General features: G+C 50.4%; 1 protein-coding gene across 3 annotated transcripts in view; it reads right to left on the bottom strand.

Annotated features, from left to right (window-relative positions):
* Nucleotides 1-498: 498 nt before the first annotated feature.
* DNAI2 (dynein axonemal intermediate chain 2) overlaps nucleotides 499-21,658 on the bottom strand; it is a 31,340-nt gene continuing 10,180 nt past the window's right edge. Inside the window, exons 5-13 of one of the 3 annotated variants that reach the window (XM_014839704.3) lie at nucleotides 20,738-20,880; nucleotides 19,701-19,814; nucleotides 12,330-12,469; nucleotides 11,379-11,501; nucleotides 8,878-9,101; nucleotides 4,697-4,832; nucleotides 4,070-4,180; nucleotides 3,036-3,260; nucleotides 499-1,246 (exon numbers count right to left, since the gene is read on the bottom strand). In XM_014839704.3, the coding sequence (XP_014695190.2) occupies nucleotides 1,142-1,246; nucleotides 3,036-3,260; nucleotides 4,070-4,180; nucleotides 4,697-4,832; nucleotides 8,878-9,101; nucleotides 11,379-11,501; nucleotides 12,330-12,469; nucleotides 19,701-19,814; nucleotides 20,738-20,880 (1,321 nt within the window). In that variant the 3' untranslated portion in view covers nucleotides 499-1,141. Of the gene's footprint in view, nucleotides 1,247-3,035; nucleotides 3,261-4,069; nucleotides 4,217-4,696; nucleotides 4,833-8,877; nucleotides 9,102-11,378; nucleotides 11,502-12,329; nucleotides 12,470-19,700; nucleotides 19,815-20,737; nucleotides 20,881-21,658 lie in introns of all 3 variants that reach the window. The other 2 variants (XM_014839702.3, XM_044744843.2) reach the window with 2 other exon arrangements.

The following is a 21,658-nucleotide window of genomic DNA, read 5'->3' as shown; positions in this document are numbered from 1 at the left end:
TGCGGCATCGGAGCGCATGAACCTAACCACTCGGCCACGGGGCCGGCCCCTGCTCACTAAGATTCTTAACACGAGCATTTTGTAAAAGGGCACTTTGGGTCCCTGTCAGGACCACTGACACCCACAGAATGAACGGTGATCGGCGGACTTCTCCTGGTGCAAAGCTGGCTCTGAGGTGCCTTCTCGTCCTACCGACGTTCCTGGCAATGGTCACCGAGTCCTCTGTTGTTCTGTGGCTTCAGGGCAGCCCACTGCCCATCCTGGAGCCCCCGCGGGCCCTGCACGGTGCCCAGCCCACCGTCGACTGCTGTGCAGGGGCAGGAATGAGCTTTCTGGGCTCTCGTCCCGCTCTGCCCTTCTCTAGCTCTGTGACATGGGCAAGTCCCCCCACATCTCCCAAACCTGTCTCTTCCTCTGTAGAGTGGGGACAGTCGGAGTGCAGACCTTCCAGGGACTTTTGAAAAGAATTACATGAGACAACATGAAAAGCTCTCAGCGCAGGATGCACAGTAAGCACCAACTGTTGGCACTGTTATCTTTAATTTAATTTTACAAGGATTAAGGTAATAGAAAGCTTGCAGCGCACAAGAATAACCAAGCTCGGCTCATCCTTCTACACTCACCCCCGGAGGTAACATGCCCGGAGGAGTTACTTGGCAAGAAATTTCACAAGTGGACAGACTTTCTTATGCCGAGTTATAAGTGGGTGGGAGGGTCAGTGAGGGAGGAGGAGGAACCCCTCCCCCCAACCACAGGGCTTTCCGGGGGCCCCACCGTGGCTGTGGCGAGCCTAGTCAAGGCTTTGCAAGCTTGTGAGAGAAAATGATTGTTGGGAAAGCTCTTGAGAAGCTGAACCCAAGGGCCCATGCAGGGCCAGGCTGAAAGGCTGGGTGGGACTGAGTTGGCCGGGGTGTGCCCAGGGTGCGCCTGGGTGGCTGAGACGAGGGACACCAGCTCAGGGAAGAGCCCTGTCCCTTCTCTCCCTCCAAGGGGTCGCTGGGGACTCGTCTCAGTGAGTCTGTTAGGCCAGTGATCTGTGCGGCCTGGGGGCTGGGTCAGGGCCCCTGTGCTCCCCCTCTCTGCCCCCGCTTGTAAAACCAGGGCAGCGCCAAGCGGTGGGGCTGCAGGCGGGGCTGACCTGCTAGGCCGGAGTCTCCTCATCGTCTCCTTCTTCCTCCCCTTCGTCCTCTCCCTCCACTTCCTGGTCCTGGTCCTGGTCCTGGTCTATCTCCAGACTCGGTTGTTTCTGCCAAGAAAAGACAGCGCAGAACTGTTGGAGGGGACAGGCCTCCCCTGCACCCCAGGAAATTAACCCCCGAAACCAAAAATAGCTAACAGGCTGAGGCCTGGACTGCTGGGCGCCCAGAAGACTGTGCAGCCAGCGCCATGGCCGTGAGGGCCTAGCGGGTGCTCGGAGCCAGCGGGTGCAGACGGCGGGCACGGCCCTGGGCGTCCCACAGACCCGGGTATAAGTCCTGCCGCTGCCGCTTGCTGACTGGGTGACCTCGGGTGAGCTCCTCCTGGGCCTCCTTGGTGCCCTCCTCTGTAGGGTGGACATGATTCCCCACAGGGCTGTGGCCGGCATGGGAAATGATGGGTGTAAGGCCCCAGCACTGTTTTCTCAGCTCCGACCCCAGAACTTCTGGCCAACTGCAGAAAACGAGGAGAGAGGCAGGAACTGTGTGGCTGGCAGAGAGGGAGGGGCCAGTTCTGTGACCCTGAACCCGTCTGAGGCTCGGCTTCATCTAACGCATTCTGGCTGCTGTGAGGAGCACATTTTGGGACCTCCAGGGCCAAGCGCAGCATCTGTCAGTGCAGTGCCCGGTGGAAGGTGGTTGATGCTGGCATCGCCCCCTGGAGGCCGGAGGGCCCAGTGTGTGGGGGGATGAGCTGTGCTGTGGGTCCAAGCCAGGCCTCCAGTCTCGCCTCCGCCATCAATGGAGGGCGCTCTCTGTCCCGCCTGTGTCACACAGAGAGCATGAGAACAGAGCCGCTCCCATCCAAGCACTTCTGGCAGGAATCACAGCCTGTCCCTGCCCGCAGTGGGAGGGAGACACAAGAAGGAAGAAGTCGCAAGATGGAACCGATGATCTTCTCCATGTGCCCACCCATCTTCCGTCACCATGCCCACTCACTAGTGCCCGAGAATGTGCCACATGGATGTGCATGCAGGGCCGGTGTCCTGGCGGGCGCCCCGTGCGCTCACACGGGCCCTGTGCACACAAGGGCCTCACACTTGCTTTCAGGTTCTGCTGTCATTGTCCTCAACTTCTCAATACTTTTTGACAAGGGGCGCCATGTTTTCATTTTACACTGGGCCACGCCCCTAATTACGTAGCAGGTCCTGCTCACAAGGGTAGGTGCTGGCGTACATGAGCTTGTTCTTCCCCTTCCGTGCTGTTCTCTCACTCGTTCACATCTTGGCATCTTATCTGTGGGCCCCTAAAGGGGATGACCCAGAACAACAATGCCTTTTCTTCCTCTGTCCCCCGGGACAGAAGAGGGCCTGGAAGCTTTATAGCTCCATCTCCTCATTCTCCAGATGAAAATTCAGGAGCCACAAACTGCAGTGACCAGCCCAGGCGTTACAGCTAGAAAGTGCTTTAGAGCCGGGGCCACGGACGGATGAGCTCAGCACAAATCACCCCCTGACACCAGGCGGCATAAGCAGGACGCCCTCCACACCGCGGATTTCACAGCCCCTCCTCCAGGGGCCCCGGGGCTCGCCCATCTGACAGCTCACTTGGCCCGGATCCTCATTCAGTCGGTACACGCATGTTCAAGGAGCCTGTCGGGGTGGGGAGAGGATTCCAAGAAGCAGAGAGCACGCCTCCTATTCTCAAGGAGCCTGAAGTCCGTTTGAAGACAGGATTCCTCTGGAGGAAGGGAGGAATTCCTCCCACTTGCCAAATGGACAGGTGAAGTCCACCTGGGAAGGCTACTTGCTCAAGGTCACCCAGAAGGTCAGCAAGCAGGCAGAACGCAGGCGCCCTGGCTCCCACCCAGCCACCCAGGCCCCGACTCGAGGCCCCTACAGGCTTGGACTTCTTCAAGGCTTCCGTCTCCCTCTTCTTCAGCTCCGCGAAGATGACGTTGAAGAACTCCTCCTCGGCTTTGGCGACCAGCTCCTCCAGGTTCACGGCAGTCTCCTCCTCCCTCAGGTCGTCGTCCTTGCCCTCCGCTTTGCCTTTCTCCTTCAGCCTCATCTCTCGGTGCCTTGCCTCCAGGATCTTCTCCCGCCGGGTCTCGCGCTCAAATATCTGGGGGTACACAGAGAGGCTCGTGGGAAGAGGGTGGGCGGCCAGGGGCTCCCAGCACAGGGGCCAGGCTGGGGTCTCCTGGCTCTAGTCAAGACGGCCCCCAAAGAGATCTGTACTCAGGGCTAATGGCGAGAAAGGAGGGCTAACTACAGGGGTCGGAAGGCAGGAGCAGGGACACCCAGTTACGCAGTTCCAAAGAGTTCCAAGAACAGAGACGAAGCGTGAAGAACGCCATCTGGCCTTGTGCAACGTGGCGGCCGTGGGCCCATGAAGGAGCAGCTCAGTGGCGGGACCACAGTCTCAGGAGGAGCCAGGAGGCTCTGGGCACCAGGGGATTCAGCTCCTCAGCGAGCCCCACGGTAGGGCTGCCCGCCAGGATGGGTGCGGTGACAGATCTCAGCCCCCCGCACCCTCCCCCAGAACAGCCCCATCCCGGCTGTCCTCTCTTTTGGCTTTCCTTTAAGCCTTCCCTTGACAGGTTCTGCTGCAAAAAATATATTGTCTGCAACTAGACAAACAGACCTAGTCAAACCACTTTGATTTGCAGCCGAAAAATGAAGCCTGGAGGGGAAGAGTGACCTGCTCGGGGCCACTTGCTACGTAGTGGCTAAGCCAGGGCAGAGTCAGACCTCCTCACACCCAGTTACTGTGCCCATTTCAGGACACCAGGCTGCCTCCCCCAAACGTCCACCCATTTCCCAGGAGGGGAGAGGGAGGGACCACAGTTTCTTCTCTGACTGGCCCGGCCTGCCATGGGGCCAGGTCAAGACCTCAGTGGAGGGCCCCTCGTCCTGGCACTGGCCACTCACAGAAGATGCTATGTTCTTCTCATTCCTCTGCAGCGTGCAGAGCCCATGCGACACTTCCAGCAGTGTGGCTGTCCCCAGCTTGGAGCCACAGGCGATGAAACCCCCGTTGTCCTGCACCCGGAGGCAGAAGAGGGCCTCGTCACACACCTGTTGGAGGGTGAGCCAGACCCGGGCGGGGAGAGAGAAGCAGAGGAACCCTTTGTCTGATGATCTGGCCTCCGGGGAGCCTTAGCCAAGCGGCCGTTCAGATGCCCTGGGTGACTCCCCGGGCGCCGCAGGATGAAGTTCACATTGGCTGTCAAGACTCTTCGCCCCCAGCCTCACCTCCCACCTTACCCCACCCCTCCAGTCCAGCCCACATTCATCCTGCAGTTTCCCAATCCCCCCGTCCTCCCGTAGCCCCGCCAGGCCAGTGTCTGGGCTCTGGTGATGCTAATGCGCTAACGTTAGCTCGGGCTGGAAGGGTCAGCTGCCAGGAGCCTGCTCCCCAGGCTTCTGAAGGAACAGGCCTGGCGGGAGGAGAGGCCAGGCATCGGCTTTTTGTCCTTTTTAAATTTCTCCCAGGGGATTCTGCAGCCATCAGGGCCTGAGAGCCTGGATATGTGGGGACGGGGAGGTGGACATGACCTTCAGGCTGAGGGCGGGGTCACAGTGCTTGAACACAAAGTCCCAGATGTCCAGGGTCCCGTCCATCTTGGTGGTAAAGAAAACTGCCGGCCTTACGGGGCTCCAGGCACCATCGGTGAGGTAAGCCATGTGGTACCTGTGGGGAGCCGGGAGCCACCAGTCGGGGACGGCTGTGGTCAGGAGGGACAGAGAGGCTGCTGTGCCACAGCCTGCTCACCCAGCTCCTCCAGGGTCTCATTGCCAGGCAGGCAGTTTCCTTGTGTCTGACTTCCAGCCATGCCAACCTCACCCACCCACCACTCATGGTATGCGCTTTAAAGGGCTCTGGGTACGTTCCCCCCTGGGGCTGGCCCCTGGAGTTGCTCCACAGCTCACTCCAGGGAACAGACACTTGTTGCTGGATCTGGGCCCAGTTCCCCAGGCGTGGGACTCACTGAAAGGACCAGAGGAAGGACGCGCCCAGAAAAGTTCACAAAATTGAGCTTAGAAGAGAGTTAAACTTCCTACTTGGTTTAATCCAGATTTTCAAAGATTTCTGCAGTGGAGGATGAAATTGGACCCTTAGCTTACAGCATATACACACATCAAACTTAAACGTACCACCTAAACCAGAAGAAAACAGAGGGAAAAAGCTCCTTGACATTGGTCTTGGCAATGAATTATTGGGTGTGACACCAAAAGCACAGGCAACAGAAGCAAAAAGAAAGTGGGACCACATCAACATAAGAAGCTTCTGCCCAGTAAAGGAAACAGTTGACAAAATGAAAAGGCAACCTATGGAATGGGAGAAAACATTTGCAAACCATCTATGTGATAAGGGGTTAATATCCAAAATATATAAGAACTCATGTAATTCAACAGCAAAAACCCAAATAACCCAATTGAAAAATGGGCAAAGGACCTGAACAGATGTTTCTCCAAAGATGTACAAATGGGCGACAGGTACATGAAAAGGTGCTCAACATCACTAATCTTCAGGGAAACACAAATCAAAACTATAATGAGATAGCACCTCATGCCTGCTAGAACAGCCGTTATTAAAAAAACAGAAGATAACAAGTGTTGATGAGGATGTGGAGAAAAGGAAACACGTGTGTGCCATTGGTGGGAATGTAAATTGGTGCAGCCACTATGGAGAATGGTATGGAGGTTCCTCAAACGATTAAAAATAGAACTATCATATGATCCAGCAATTCTACTTCTGGGTATTTATCCAAAGGAAATGAAAATAGGATCTCGAAGAGACCCCTGCAGTCCCATGTTCACTGTAGCATTATTCACAACAGCCAAGCTACGGAAACAACCTAAATGTCCAGGGACGATGAACGGATAAAGGAAACGCAGGGGCCAGCCTGTGGCTGAGTGGTTAGGTTTGCACACTCCGCTTGCGCGGCCCAGGGTGTCACCGGTTTGTATCCTGGGCGCAGACCCAGCACTGCTCATCAAGCCACGCTAAGGCAGCACCCCACGTAGCACAACCAGAGCGACCTACAACTAGAATATACAACCAAGTGCTAGGGGGCTTTGGAGAGAAGAAGAAAAAAGGAAAATTGGTATATACAAACAATGGAATATTATTCAGCATTAAAAAAGGAGATCCCGACATTTACAACAACATGGATGAAGCTGGAGGACATTATGCTAAGTGAAATAAGCCAGACCCAGAAAGACAAACACTGTATGATCTCACTTATATGTGAAATCTGAAAAAGTCAAACTCATAGCAGCAGAGAGTAGGTTGCCAGAGGCTGGGGGGAGGGAGCAACGGCAGGGTGATGGTCAAAGGGCACAAAGTAACAGTTATACAAGGCAAGTTCTGGAGATCTACTCACTGTACAACCTGGTGCCGATGGTGAACAAGATTGTATTGTACAATTCAAATTTGCTAAGAGAGCAAATCTTTGTTGTGTTCTCATCACACAGACACACACAAATTAATAATTATAATAAAGGAGGTGGGAGGGAGGTGATGGATATGTTTATGGCCTCGAAGGTGGTGATGGTTTCACAGGTGTATACTTAGGCCCAACTCACAGAGCTGTATGCATCAAGTATGGACAGCTTCTTGCATGTCAGTTATACCACAATATACACTATATATTCATACATATATATGAGATGAAACTGTCAGGACTTGGATATAGATGATGAAGCAAGAAAGATGTGAGAATATGTCCTAGATTTCCTCTCATACAGACAATTGGTGGAGCTGGAAATGGACTGGGTTGGGGCTGACAGGAGTGGGAAACCGATATTGCAATAAATACATAACAGAGTGTGGTGCTTGGCAGCTGAAATTTCTTCTCAAGAATGTCTTTTGATATATCTTTTTGTTAATGCCACTATCTCCTTAACATAAAATTCTCAAAAAGAAAATGAGTATAGGGCCGGCCCGGTGGAGCAGCATTTAAGTTCGCACGTTCTGCTTTGGCGGCCTGGGGTTCGCCAGTTGGGATCCCGGGTGTGGACATGGCACTGTTTATCAAGCCATGCTGTGGCAGACATCTCACATATAAAGTAGAGGAAGATGGGCACGGATGCTAGCTCAGGGCCAGTCTTCCTCAGCAAAAAGAGGGCTAGTCTTCCTCAAAAAAACCACAAACACTAAACAAAAAAAAAAAAGAGTGAGTAAAATAAACATAATGATGTCTATTTGAAAAAAAAATTCTGCAGCGACACAGCTGTAACTGGCCCCGTGGTGGCCAAGCCAGAGACCACATTTCCCAGCTTTCTTTGCAATTAATTGTGTGGACAGCTAGGCCACAGGGGGAGAAATTGTCAAGACAAAAGAAACTATCTGGAGATTTTTGACAAACAATAATTTTTAGTATAAGTATGTCCTCAACATTGCATAGGACATACTTAAAAAAATCACTCTTTGTTTTTTCTGAATTCAAGTTTAACTGGGCATCCTGTATTTTTATTTGTGAAACCTGTTCAATCCTATGCAGGAGGAGAGGGAGAGAGGCACACAGGCTACAGGACACAGGCCTGCCAACGCCCTCCAGGAAGGAGCCCGGAGAAAGGCCTAAGGAGAGGGCGGGCTCTGCTCATGTCCAGGCTCCCGTCTCCGTGAGCACACATCCCGCCTGCCTGCAGAATCCAAGGAGGTTGGGAAGGCTCCACGCCCACCCGGACTCTGGGTTGGTGGCATCAAGCCCTCTAACTTGCTATGGGGCCTGGAACAGAGCGCCGCCCTCTGGGCCTCCATTTCCACCCCTGCAGAACAGGGACATTGGACCAGACTTCTGCTCCAAAAGCAAAACTGGCTGAATCATAAGCCTGGGGGAGCTCCTCAACATGCCCATTCCTGCGCCAAACCCAAGATCCAATACAGCAGGACTCCACGGCTGGGGCCCTGGAATCTGGATTTAGAATAATAACTCCTCCCAGGAGATCCTGATGCAACTAGGTTTGGGAACCACTGGAACCGAAAACGCCCGCTCGGGTCCACGGTGGCATCAACATTGCAGGAGTCTGATTGCATGAGCTGGAAAGGAGCCCCAGATTCACACACACGAAGGCTAATAGGGCACCCGCCCCCAGCCCCACGCCTCGGTCTGCTCTCTTGGTTCTGCCAGCTTTGTGGCATCTCTGCGGGACGTGGCTCTCCCCGGCTCACTCAGGGGCAGAGGGACCATCCCGAGGGGTCTCAGTCTCACAGCACCCCGCTGGCCTCTCTCTGGGCAGGCTGGGCGAGTACCCAAAGCTTCTCTGTTCTAACTTTAGTGCTCACAGCTCTGTCCCAAGCTCCCTCCCCGCCCCCTCACAGGAGGGGAGACCCACCAGGCTGTGCTGATGAGGGGCCTAGATGCTCAGTCCAAGCTGCCTGGGTTCAACCCCAGCTCTCCTCCTCACCAGCTGGAAGACCAGCAGCAAGTGGCTTTGCCTCCCCGTAGTTCAGCTTCCTAACACAATGAGGCGATGGGAAGAGCAACGCTACCTATGGTTGTCTTGAGGGTTAGGCAAGTTAACCCATGGCTGTTATTACTACTAACCCTGGCGGTTTGAAGCATATTCCTTTGTGAAGTGGCTGAATCGAGCCATTTCCTAGCATAAACCCACATGTTTGTGCAGGAGTGTCGTTCTCCATTTTCTGGGTGGACACATGGAAGCTCAGGGTACTCCTGGGGTGGGCTGGGGAGGGCTCCATCCCTCCCATTCCCAACCTCCTCCCTTACTTGGTCCACATGATGGACGACTCCCGGCTGTCTTCTGACCAGATGCGGGCGGTCCAGTCACCGACGGTCAAGAAGTTCTTTGGGTAGAAGGGATTTCTCTGGAGGGCATAGATGGGACCATGGTGGCCTGCGAAGGTGCACACGATCTTCTCAGCCGACGTCTTGGCCTTGCGGTTGCAGGAGATGACGATGCCCTGCTCGGTACCCACCATGAACTTAGTTGGCTGCAGAGGGAGCGACACAGGAGTGGAAGGCTCCATGAAACATCAGCATGGGGCTGAGCCGGCATGGCAAGCGGTCTGCTGGGGAGGAGCAGGAGTGAGGGGGTGGGGTCTGAAGGTGCTGGAAGGACCCTCGGTTTAAGCCTCTGCTCAGGCTGTGCCCCACGCACTCCTGGGGAGTTGCCCCACTCATCCCAGCCTCATCAGATCCTACCCTTCTTTAGAACCGACTCAAAGACCCCATGCTTAATGAAGCCCTCCATGACTTTCTAGTCCCTGGAGAGTGTCATCACTTTCTTCATGTAGCATCGTTGTGTCCACCAGGCATTTTGCCATAAAGATCCTGAATGTCAGGACAGATGAAGTAATGATTGAATGAATAATGTAGAACATGGATCTAGAAGAGCTCCCCCCCAGCCTCCAGCTACTCCCTGCAAAATTGGGCCCTGTACCCGGGTGTTCACAGCATCTTTATTCACAATAGCTAAGAAGTGGAAGCAACCCAAGTGTCCACTGACTGATGAATGGATGAACAACATGTGGTGTGTATATACAGTGGAGTATTATTCAGCCTTAAAAAGGAAGGAAATTCTGACGCATGCTACAACGTGGATGAAGCTTGAGGACATTATGCTAAGCGAAATAAGCCAGTCTCAAAAGGACAAATACTGCATGATTCCACTTATATGAGGTACCTAGGGTCGTCAAAAATCATAGAAACAGGAAAGTAGTCACCAGGGGCTGAAGGAGAGGGAGAGAAATGGAGAATCGTTGTTGAATAGCTACAGTTTCATTCTTGCAAGGTGAAAAAGACCTGGAGATCCATTGCACAGCAATGCGAGTATACTCAACACTACTCAGTTGTACACTTAAAAATAGTTAAGATGGTACATTTTATGTTATGTGTTTTTTTACCACAATTAAAAAGAAAAACAAATGGGTTACAAGTTGAGGGTCAAAGGAAAGTGAGGAGACACAGCTTGAGAGGCCCAGAAAAGGAGGTAATGAACTGCAGGGCTCCTGCAAGCTGGTAGGGAGATGGGCTAACTGCATCCGGATGGCCCATCATGGCTCCAGCCTCAGACTTCTCGGTGGGGTCGGGGTGGCGAGCCTGGGCCTTCCGGTCAGAGCCCTGCACTGGAGCTCCAGCTTCACTGTGTTCCAGAGCATGTGACTTACTCCATTAAGACTCATTTTGTTGATCTGGAAAGTAGGGATAATAACATTACCTCACAAGATGGCCATGGATGAGTACACAAGCTCATCGTGTAAGGCAGTTACGAGTGTCCAGCACGCAGTATGCACTCAGCGACACTGTGGGGAGGTGGGGACTAGTGGCCACAGGGTCATTACATCTAGCGCTTGGCCTAGAAATCCCTGATTCCAGAACAGAATGTTTTTCTGAGTCCTCCTCAGCCCGACCTCCACGTCTAGGGTTGGGGTCAGTTAAATCGTCACCCACTTCACCCCACCAGCATGCATCCCCCAGTTCTGGGTGAGGACTCCTGGGGCAAGGTGAGGCCAGAGCACCTGCACCTCCCAAGGGTCTAGGAATGATGTCACATGACCCAGAGGCAAACCAGTGACAACCCAAGGGGAGCCAGGCCTGAGCCTCAGAGGGACATAAGCCAGGAAGCAGCCCAAGCCAAGAGCCATCTGGGAAAGTTGTTTCCCCGCTTTGGAGGGAGGCTTCATTGGCTGCTTCTAGAAGCTTCCCTCCTCTGACACATTCACATTACTGCTTTGGTATTTCTTTACTGTTCCTCCTCAGTTACTAAGTGCCTTCATTATGCCTGTGCTCTGGCTTTCCGAGGAGCCTACTCTGGTCTCATTTCCCTTTCCAACGCCTCCTGCTTCTTCCCAGGAGGTGAAGTGACCCACAAAGGGTCCTACACGGGGCAGGGGCAGGGGCAGGGTCTGGCCTCCTGATGTTGGTCCCGGGCAGGCCTCTTCCCATAGAATGAGGCTTTTCTGGATTCCTGTCCTGTCCAAAAGATTACCTTCTGTTCAGCCCAGACACTAGCCGAACGGAGACTTCCTGGGAATTAGCACAGTTTCCTTTCTCAAGAAGCTCTGCTGCCCCCTGCTGGAAAGTCATTGTAAAGACCGCACAGGTCCAGGACGACCATGATTGGATGGTCCTCCCTGGCTTAGTCTGACGCCCAAGGAAAGCAGCAGCGCCCCCGGGGCCACAAGCGTCTGATACACTAGCCACGGCTGGTCCTTGGCTCCCGCTGCCCCGGCAATGGAAGTCGGGAAGGGAGAGGAAAGGACGCTCACCAAAGTAGACTCGAACTCCAGGGAGATGGCCCCCAACGCATTTTCCAGCTGCTCCTTTTTGGTGATGTCCATGATCACCACCTCAGTGGGCTCGCTCATCTTCCGGATATCCCACCACATGACCTGACGGGAAGAAGGGGCGACTTGGAGACCTGAGGTCCCTTGGTTCTGGCTTTTGCCTCCCATACCCGCTCCAGCTTCCTGGGGTCAGTCGCTTGGAACAAAAGGGTGTGTGACAGGGGCTACCAGCAGCCCACAGGAACAAACGCGCTTTGAGAATGACTGCTCTGGTCCATGGTCCCAAGCCTGGCTGATCGTCAGGTCATGGGCAAGCTTCACGAAATCCAGGTGCTAGAGCCTCACCCCAGAGCTCCTGACTACAGTGCGCCCTGGAATCCGTAGTCCTAAAGGCTCCCCACAATGTGGCAGTACGTGGCAATATTATAAATGCACACATCCTTTCACCCAGAAGTCCCACTGCCGGGAATGCATGCTGTAGATGTACCTTCACATGCATGCGATTGTCTATATACAAATCCACTCTTGGCTACATTTTTTTAGTAACAACAAAATATGAAAATCTACTTAAATAAATTATGGCATACCCAATGCAGTCCCTGACAGGCGTGCGGCTGCGCTTTATGAAACATGAAATCATCTTTAAGAAATGCTAAATGAAAAACATCAAGCGCAGACCAACGTGAAAGGTGTGCAAAAAGAGAGCGAAGAAGACAGATGTGTTTGCTTCTGAAGGCAGACGAAGCAGCCGCCGCAGGTCGCAGGTGGGCGCCTACGGGGAGAGGTGGGAGGCTTGGGGGCAGAGGTGGGAGGAAGGCATTTCGCCGTCTGCCCTTTCATACCTTTCGGATTTTGTTTTGCATGAGTGCGCTGTATTACCCGTGACTGTGTTCCCCACGCCCTCACCCCGCACAGCGCCTGGCCGCTCGGTACCTGCCCGTCCGTGGATGCCGAGAAGCATTCTGTGCCCGTCTTTGACTGCAGCCAGATGGTGCCGTACACGGGGTCTCGGTGGCTGAACTCAATGGTGGACAGCTCTGCCACCAGGCTGCCCTTCCGGGTGTCCCAACAGGCTGGCGGGGAAGAAAATGAGGGGGAGGTGAACTGAAGCACAGGCTTCCTTCCCCAGTGCAGGCAGCAGGGCTAGAGGGATGCTACTTTCTTTTGGTTTAGCAGGCATATGGTTTTATGTGGTTTTTTAGAATCAGGGCTACATTCAAACCAGCCTGAGTTTCCTGCCAGCCTCCCAAGCCCCCACACAATCTCTGCGGGAAGACTTCCTGAGCACATGCTCCATTCATTCCATTGAGCCCCTGCCACATGTTGGGTACCACACTGGGCCCCTGGAGAAGCTGCTGGGAATAAGATGGACATGGTCCCTGGGAGGCAGGGAGGGGACCTGCCAGTACAGCCCCTGCTGTGATCACTCTGGTGAGGGACACATGGACGTGGTCAGGGAAAGCTTCCTGGAGGAGGTGAGAGGAAACTAAGACTGCAGATGAGCCTACGATGGAGGGAGCCCGGTGAAGAGAGAGGAGCGCCTCCGCCACAGGACAAGGCTCGGCAGGAAGAACCTGGGGCAGAGCTCTCCTGCATCCACTCCCTCCTTTTGTCCGCTGTACCTCTGCCCCCTCTGGCGGGAAAGAAACCCACAGAGGGAGCTCGGCCCCTACTGTGATCCGCTATCAGCGCTCCACCCCTTCTGCTTTACCAAGAAAGACTCGAAGCTTATCTATTTTTGGTCCTGATAGATTTTGTTCTCATTCTCCCAGGAGTGCACAGTGAGGACCCACCCCGTTACTCAGAGCTGTTTCTAGGAAAGCTGCTTTCGTAAAACAGCAGCCAAATACTTGATCCACAGTCTTGGTTTATGGAATCCAGGTCCAAGGCGTTTGGCCCTGAACCAGCCTGGCCCAGGAATGGGTTTTCTCAGCTCGGCTTGCCCTGCTTGGGCAAAGCAGTGCTCAAGGGTGGGTCCGCTGCGGCCCACCTTACAGGCAGCAGAGCCAAGCCTGGGCTGGTCTGAGCTGCACAAAAAGCCGCTGAAAGCCGTTATGAATAATGAGGGAGGCAGGGCTCCTGAATAAATCATGGCAAAGTGGCTGTGCTTCAGCCTTTTAGAGCCCTGGCACCCAGATAACTTGGCAGGGAGATTTATGGGCGCCCATATCTACTGCACAGGCTGGCAGCTCCCCCAGAGAGGAGGCAGCAGGTCTGAGAGGGAGACCAGGAGCCTCATAAGGCCGGGAGGAAGCCAGGCCACAGAGCGTTTCTGAGAAGTTTCCCAGCCATTCTGGTTCCTGCTCCCAAAGGGAGAAGGGGAAGTGAGAGGGCGTGTGAAGGTCAGAGGGGTGGGGAACCCTTTTCGTGCCTGGGCGAGTCTGGCCTGGGGTGTAGACAGGAGGATTGAGTGTCTGGCTGCTTCATGCCAGAGTGGAGGGCTGGCAGGAACACTCAGAGCCCTGTGGACAGGTTTCCTCCAAGCTCACTAGGGACCAAAAAGTCAGTTTTCCGGATGTGCTATCAGTAAAAACGGGGGAGCGAGGACCTCTGAAAATCCTCTCCTCCATAAAGGCAAGGCGAAAACTGGCAAGACTTGTCAGAATCAACTTTTTCAGAAGTCTGGAAATTAGCCAAAGGCTCACAGCAATCCAGCAGGTGTTGCTTCAAGAAAGACAGCCGAATCTTGTAAGAACAGTAGGCATCGTGGCATTGGGACCCGCCCTAGTTAAGACCCCACACTCCTCAGTTCCAAGGTAGCCTTGAAAAGTAACATTCTGCATTCCTGGTGAGAAGCAGTGGCCTGGCAGCCACAGGTCAGGGCAGAATGGGGATAGAGCTCCCACAAAGCCTCCCGCGCAAAGAATTGCCATTATCTGACCTGTCTGGTGGCTCCCGGGAAGATCCCACGTGCAAACTTGTCTATATTCAGCTTGACTTGGAGCTTGCTCAGGGAAGAAATTCCTTTTTTTGAGGTAATTGTTAATTATAATTACAGGCAATTAATTAACTTCGCAGCTCCCTGAAGTGGTGGATAACGGGTGGGGCAGACAGTGGGTTAAACAAAAAACTTAAAAGGAAAAGCTGGAGAATGAGATGCCCACAGGGGCTTTGAAAAGCTCTGATCTAGCAGGCTACATGCATGGGGAGGGAGGTGTGATGCCCGGGGCTGTGCACGTGCTTAAGAAAGAACTGAGGAGGCCGCAAGCTCTCACCTCTGGCTGACCTTGAGGCTCTGCACAGAGGCTGAGGCAGAGTTGACACCCACCTGCCTGAGTGCTGAAGGCATCCTCGGACATGCACACAGAGGCCTTCAGCAAAGACGGGCAGAGCTTTCAGATCCAGGTGTTCAAGGGAATCTCTGCCCGATCATTACCTGATCACTAAGCTAACCGAGTGGGGACGGTAGGGGTCACACAGGACAAAGAACACAGACTTTACAGAGTTCGTTCAGAAAATTCACTGAAGAAACAAACAATAATTACAACAAACAGCGACAAAAATAAACCCTGGGGAGTATGAGTATCTGATTTCCAAAGTTGCCCCATTATATTATACAAAAAACCCCAGTTTTCAACAAGAAATTCACAAGACATACAAAGAAACAAGAAAGTATGGTCCATACACAAGGGAAAAAAGCAGTAAATAGAGGCGGTGCCCAAGGAAGCCCAGATGTTGGGCTTACTAGGCAAAGACTTTAAACTGCTATTTTAAATGTGTTCAAAGAACTAAAGGAAACCATATCTAAAGAACTAAAGGAAAGTATGAAAAGGATATCTCACTAAATAAAGAATATCAACAAGGAGATTGGAATTATTTGAAAAAGGGAGAACAAAACAGAAATTCTGGAGTTGAAAAAATACATTAACTGAAATGAAAATTCAGGAGAGGGACTCAAAAGCATATTTGAGCAGGCAGAAGAATCACTGAATCTGAAGATGTCAACTGAGATTATCCAGTCTGAGAAACAGAAAGAAATGAGAATGAAGAAAAATGAACAGAGCCTCAGAGATCTGTGGGACACCATCAAACATGCCAACATACACATGACAGAAGTCCCAGAGGAGAGGAGAGACAAAGGGGCACGAAGGATATTTGAAGAAATAATGGCTGAAAACATCCCGTAGTTGATGAAAACCATTAATCTACATATCCAAGAAGCTAAATGAATTCCAAGTAGGATAAGCTCAAAGATACTCCCACCTTAAGACATTATAATCAAAGCCAAAGAGAGAATCAGGAAAGCAGCTAGGCAAAATGACTCATCACAAACAAGGGATCATCTGTAAGTTTAACAGCTGGTTTCTTATCAGAAACCACAGGGGCCAGAAGGCAGTGTGATGAAATATTCAAAATAATGAAAGAAACATCTATCAACCAAGAATTCTATATCCAGTAAAACTATCCTTCAAAAATGAAGGAAATTAAGACATTCTCAGATAAACAAAAACTGAGAATTTGTTGCTAGGAGATCTGCCCTAAAAGAAATACTAAAGAGAGCCCTTCAGCTGATACAAAAGGACTCTAGAGAGTAACTCACACCCACTTGAAGAAATAAAGAGCACTAGTACAGATAACTACACAGGCAAATATCAAAGGCAGCATAAATGTGCTTTGTTTGCAACTTTTCCCCACCTATCTTATTTAAAAGACAACTACATAAAGAAATAATTATAAATATGTGCTGATGGGCACACAGTGTATAAAGATGTAATTTATATGAGGATAACTGTGCAATGGAGGGAGGGAGGGAACATAGCTATATAGGAGCAAAGTTTTTGTTTACTATTGAAATCAAGTTGATATTAATCCAAACTAGATTGTTATAAATTAAGATGTTAATTGTAACCCCCGGGACAACCACTAAAACAATTACTCAAAAATATATAGTAAAAGAAATGACAAAGGAATTAAAATGGTACACTAGAAAATATCTAATGCAAAAGAAGGCAGTTATGGAGAAATAGAGGAGCAAAAAAAGATATAAGAAATATGGAAAACAAATAGCAAAATGGCAGACGTATATCCTACTTTATCAGTAATTACATTAATGCAAATGGATTAAACCCCAATCAAAAGGCAGAGATTGGGGCTGGCCCCATGGCCGAGTGGTTAAGTTCGTGCATTCCACTTTGGCGGCCCAGGGTTTTGCCGGTTTGGATCCCAGGAGGGGACATGGCACCGCTCGTCAGGCCATGCTGAGGCAGCATCCCACATAGCACAACCAGAGGCATTCACAACCAGAATATACAGCTATGTATTGGCGGGCTTTGGGGAGAAGAAGAAGAAAAGAAAAAAAAAAGATTGGCAACAGTTGTTAGCTCAGGTGCCAATCTTTAAAAAAAAAAAAAGGCAGAGATTGGTAGAATAGATTTAAAGGAAAAAAACCATGATCCAACTGTATGCTGACTATATACAATCTACAAGAGACACACTTTAAATTCAAAGACACAAATAAGTTCAAAGTAAAGGAATGGAAAAAGATATACCACACAAACAGCATCAGAGAGCTGGAGTGCCGATAACAGAGAAGACAGACTAAAAACAAAGAAGGACATTATATACTGATAAAAGGATCAATTAGTTAGGAAGACATAACAGTTATAAACACGTATATGCACCTGTTAAGGACTGAATGTCTGTGTCCCCTGAAAATTCACATGTTGAAATCCTAACCCTTGGGGCTGGCCTGGTGGCACAGGGGTTAGGTTCACACATTCCGCTTCAGCAGCCTGGGGTTCATCACTTTGGATCCTGAGTGCAGACCTACACACTGCTTGGCAAGCCATGCTGTGGTAGGTGTCCCATATATAAAATGGAGGAAGATGGGCATGGATATTAGCTCAGGGCAAGTCTTCTTCAGCAAAAAAGAGGAGGATTGGCAGCAAATGTTAGCTCAGGCCTAATCTTCCTCAAAAAAAAAAAAGAAATCCTAACTCTCAATGTGATGGTATTAGGAAGTGGGGCCTTTGGGAGGTAATTAGGTCACAAGGGTGGAGCCCTCGTGGATGGGATTAGTGCCATTACAGTCATGTGCCACATAAGGATGTTTTGGTCAATGATGGACCACATATACAAGGGTGGTCCCGTGAGTACCATATTGCCTAGGTGTGTAGCAGGCTATCCCATCTAGGATTGTGTAAGTACAGTCTATGATGCTTGCACGATGACAAAATCATCCAGTGATGCATTTCTCAGAACACAGCCCCATTGTTAAGTGACACACAACTGCACAAGATGGGATACGAGAGAGCCCATGTCCTCTCTCTGCTCTCTGCCATGTGAGGACATGGCAAGGAGGCAGCTGTCTGCAAACCAGGAAGCGAGCTCTCACCAGGCAGCAGGTCTGCTGGCACCTTGATCTTGGACTGCCCAGCCTCCAAAACTGTGAGAAATAAATGTTTGTTGTGTAAGCCACCCAATCTATGGTATTCTGTTATAGCAGCCCGAACTAAGATAGCACCTAACAACAGAGTCGTAATAGACGTGAAGCAAAACCCAACAGAATTAAAGAGAAAAATAGACAATTCACTAATAATAGTTTCCGACTTCAATACCCCACTTTCAATAACGGATAGAACTACTAGACAGAAGGTCAATAAGAAAATAGTAGACTTGAACAGCACTATAAACCAACTAGTTTTCATAGACATCTATAGAACACTCTATCTGACGAGCAGAATACGTTCTTCTCAAGGGCACAGGGAACACTCTCCAGGATAGACTACATGTTAGGCCATAAAACAAGCCTCAATAGATTTTAAAAGATTGAAATCATGAAAGACATCTTTTCTGACCAAAACAGAATAAAACTAGAAGTCAATACATGAAGGAAAACTGGAAAATTCACAAATACATAGAAATTAAACAACATACTCCTAAATAATCAATGGGTCAAAGAACTCAAAAAGGAAATTAGAAAAATACTTTGAAATGAATGAACATGAAAACACAACATAACAAAACTTATGAGGTACAGCCAAAGCAGTGCTTAGAGGGAAATTTATAACTGTAAATACGTATATTTTTAAAAACCTCAAATCAATAAGCTAACCTTCCACCTTAAGAAATTAGAAAGAGAAGAACAAATTAAACTCAAATCAAGCAGAAAGAAGGAAATAATAAAGATTAAATAAAAATAAGGAAATAAATGAAATAGAGAATAAAAAAATAACCGAGAAAATCAATAAAATCAAAAGTCGGTTCTTTGAAAAAACGAAATTGACAAACCTCTAGCTAGACTGAGCAATTGAAAAAAGAGGGAAGATTCAAATTACTGAAATCAGGAATGAAATAGGAGACACCACTACCAGCCTTACAGAGATGAAATTATTATATGGGAACACTAAGAACAACTAGATGTCAACACATCATATAACCTAAATGAAATACAAAAATTTCTAGAAAGATACAAACTACTCAAACGGATTCAAGAAGAAATATAAAATGTGAAAAGACCTGTAACAAGCAAAGAGATTGAAACAGCCATTTTTTAAAGATTGGCGCCTGAGCTAACAACTGTTGCCAATCTTTTTTTTTTCCTGCTTTTTCTCCCCAAATCCACCCTAGTACGTCATTGTATATTTTAGTTGTGGGTCCTTCCGGTTGTGGCATGTGGGACGCCGCCCCAACGTGGCCTGACGAGCGGTGCCATATCCGCACCCGGGATCTGAACCAGCGAAACTCTGGGCCACCGAAGCCCAGCGCGCAAACTTAACCACTTGGCCACACGGCCGGCCCCTGAAATAGCCATTTTTAAACTTCCAGTAAGGAGCACTCCAGAACCAAATGGCTCCACTGGTGAATTCTACTGAACATTTAGAGAACAATTAATACCAACTCGTCACAAACTCTTCGAAAAACAGATGAGGAGGGAACACTTCCTATTCATTCTATAAGGCCGGCAGTACTTGCACCCGTTACCACACAGGTTATATAGTCAGGGCTACACAGTCTCCTGAGATGGAGCCCCCAGTGGTCTCGTCAACCCTGTGCCTCTGGCTACCTTGCCCAGCTCACGGCAGGCATGCAGCAAATATTCCTTGACTTTACTTGACCTATAATTTTCTTAACTTTTTATTTTGAACGAATTTTAGACCTACTTGAACTATTACAACTGGAGACACTGCTGAGGTGTCAGCAAAGCCTGACTCCCGCAGACGTCTGGAGTTGGCCAGCTGTGGGAGGTCCCCACCCCACTCGTCCTCCCTAGCAAGCCCGGGCCGGACAGCAGCAGGGGCCGGGCTGCCGCCGAGCCCGGGGAACTTGGGCTGGCCCTGGTTAAGCGCCCGGGTCCCTCCTCACCAATCTGCCCGTTGTAGCAGCCTCCCAGAAGCACGTGGGAATCTTTGGGGTTGTACTCCAAGGTGACGAGAGGAGAAGACGGCTTCAGGACAATTTCAGGCCTGTTGGGGTTTTCTACAAAGAAGAAAAAGAGTATATCCCATGAGGCCTGGGAAGAAAGGGACAGAATCAAACAGTCTAACCCCCTTGACAGGTGGGAGTGGCGGGGGGAAGCCTGGAAGTCCTCTCCTGGCTGCAACTTCCAGTCCTCAGTGCCCAGAATGTTGCCCTACGGGCTCCTTTAATGGCTTTATTTTGGGGGAATTAGGACCATGTGTGTGTGTAATTGTAATTCTAGTCCAGTTCCCTGGTTTGGCATAAAACGAGGTTTGACCCCAAGGTTTTTACACAAAGTTGGCTCTCCCCTGACTTCTCCGAACCAGTTTCCTTGCCGGTGGAGCGGGGATACTGGCGGGGCGCACCCCACGGGGAAGCTGTAGGAACTCGTTGAGCTGCTCAGGAGTGTAAAGCGTTCAGTTCTGTGCTTGGCACCTTCACCACACCTGCTAAAAACGGGAGCGCTTGTTTTCACAGTGACCACAATGAGGGACACCTGCGAGCAGGAAGCCAGCCAGCTGCTAGGCTGTGCCCTTACAGTGAGCCCCTCTGTCAACAACAGTCTGAGCTCCCGGGTGGACACACTGCCCCTACTGACCATGAATTAAGGACAAGTGCCAGGAAAGGAGGGACGGAGGTGAGTCCCCTCCCCTCCTCCTTGGGTCCCTTCTCAGTCTGTGGGGGACTCCTTCTGATACACTCCTCAGGGACCCAAGATTCGGACTCCGTGGGGTCGGGTTTCGAAATGAAGGGAGCTCCCTGCTTCCGATTTGGCTCCACTCAGCTGCGTCTGAACCCCGACAGGGAAGGGATGAGACAGTGGCTTCCTCCTGGGTGCCTGGTCCCTCTCTGTGAGTGTCCCCTGCCTGTTCCTGTCCTCTCGCTGGCCTCTGCCCTGCTCCCTCAGCCTTCCCTCGCCAGTGGGGTGCCCTGCTTCTCACCGAGGTCCCAGATGTACGAGTCATGGCTCATGCCCTCCGGCGCCCGTTGAAAATCCAAGCAAGAATACGCAACTGCCAACTTCCTGTTACCATCGGGGTGCCAGGAGAGGTGTGTGGCTGGCCGCTTGATCTCCTGGGGATCCCTTTAGGGGAGAGTGAGAGGGCAGAGACTGGGGTACAGGGCCCCCCAAGTTCTTATTTACTAAATTCTTTCTTAAAAGAACCCAAACATATTTAAGCATATTTAAACGTTCACTAAGAGAAATTTGTTTTAAAAACAAAGTTTACAGGACTCCCTTAATTGGAAAACCGATCCTACCAGCCATAAATAAAAAGCAATAATAAAAGTTAAAACAATGGAAACAAGATGTTAAATTCCAGTCTGATGTTTTCATTTGCTGACAGTTTTGAGCCTGAAGCTTGATTTCCCATCAATACTAAGATGATAAGGAGGGCGGAGAATCCAGTCATCGTGCTCCTTTGTACTTAGCCAAAGGAGTTGAAAACTTATGTCCACACAAGAACCCACACACAGACATTTATAACTGCTTTATTCATGATTGCTAAAACCTGGAACCAACCAAGATGTCCTCAGTAGGTGAATGGATAAATTGGGGTCCATCCCTACACTGGAGTATTATTCAGCACTAAAACGAAATGAGCGATCGAGCTGAGAAAAGACATGGTGGAAACGAGGCACGTTGTTAAGTGAAAGAAGCCAGTCTGAAAGGCAGCAGACTGTGATTCCAACTGGATGATGTTCCGGGAAAGGTAAAACCAGAGATAGTAAAACGATCACTCACTGCCAAGGGTTTGGGGGAGGGAGGGATAATAGGGGGAACACGGGGGAGTTTTAGGACAGTGAAACTATTCTGTATGATACATTTGTCAAAACCCACAAAATGTACGACATGAAGAGTG

The sequence above is a fragment of the Equus asinus genome, chromosome 13 (genome assembly GCF_041296235.1).
Source record: "Equus asinus isolate D_3611 breed Donkey chromosome 13, EquAss-T2T_v2, whole genome shotgun sequence".
NCBI classification, from domain to species: Eukaryota; Metazoa; Chordata; class Mammalia; order Perissodactyla; family Equidae; genus Equus; species Equus asinus.
This window is presented reverse-complemented; position numbering and strand designations above follow the sequence as displayed.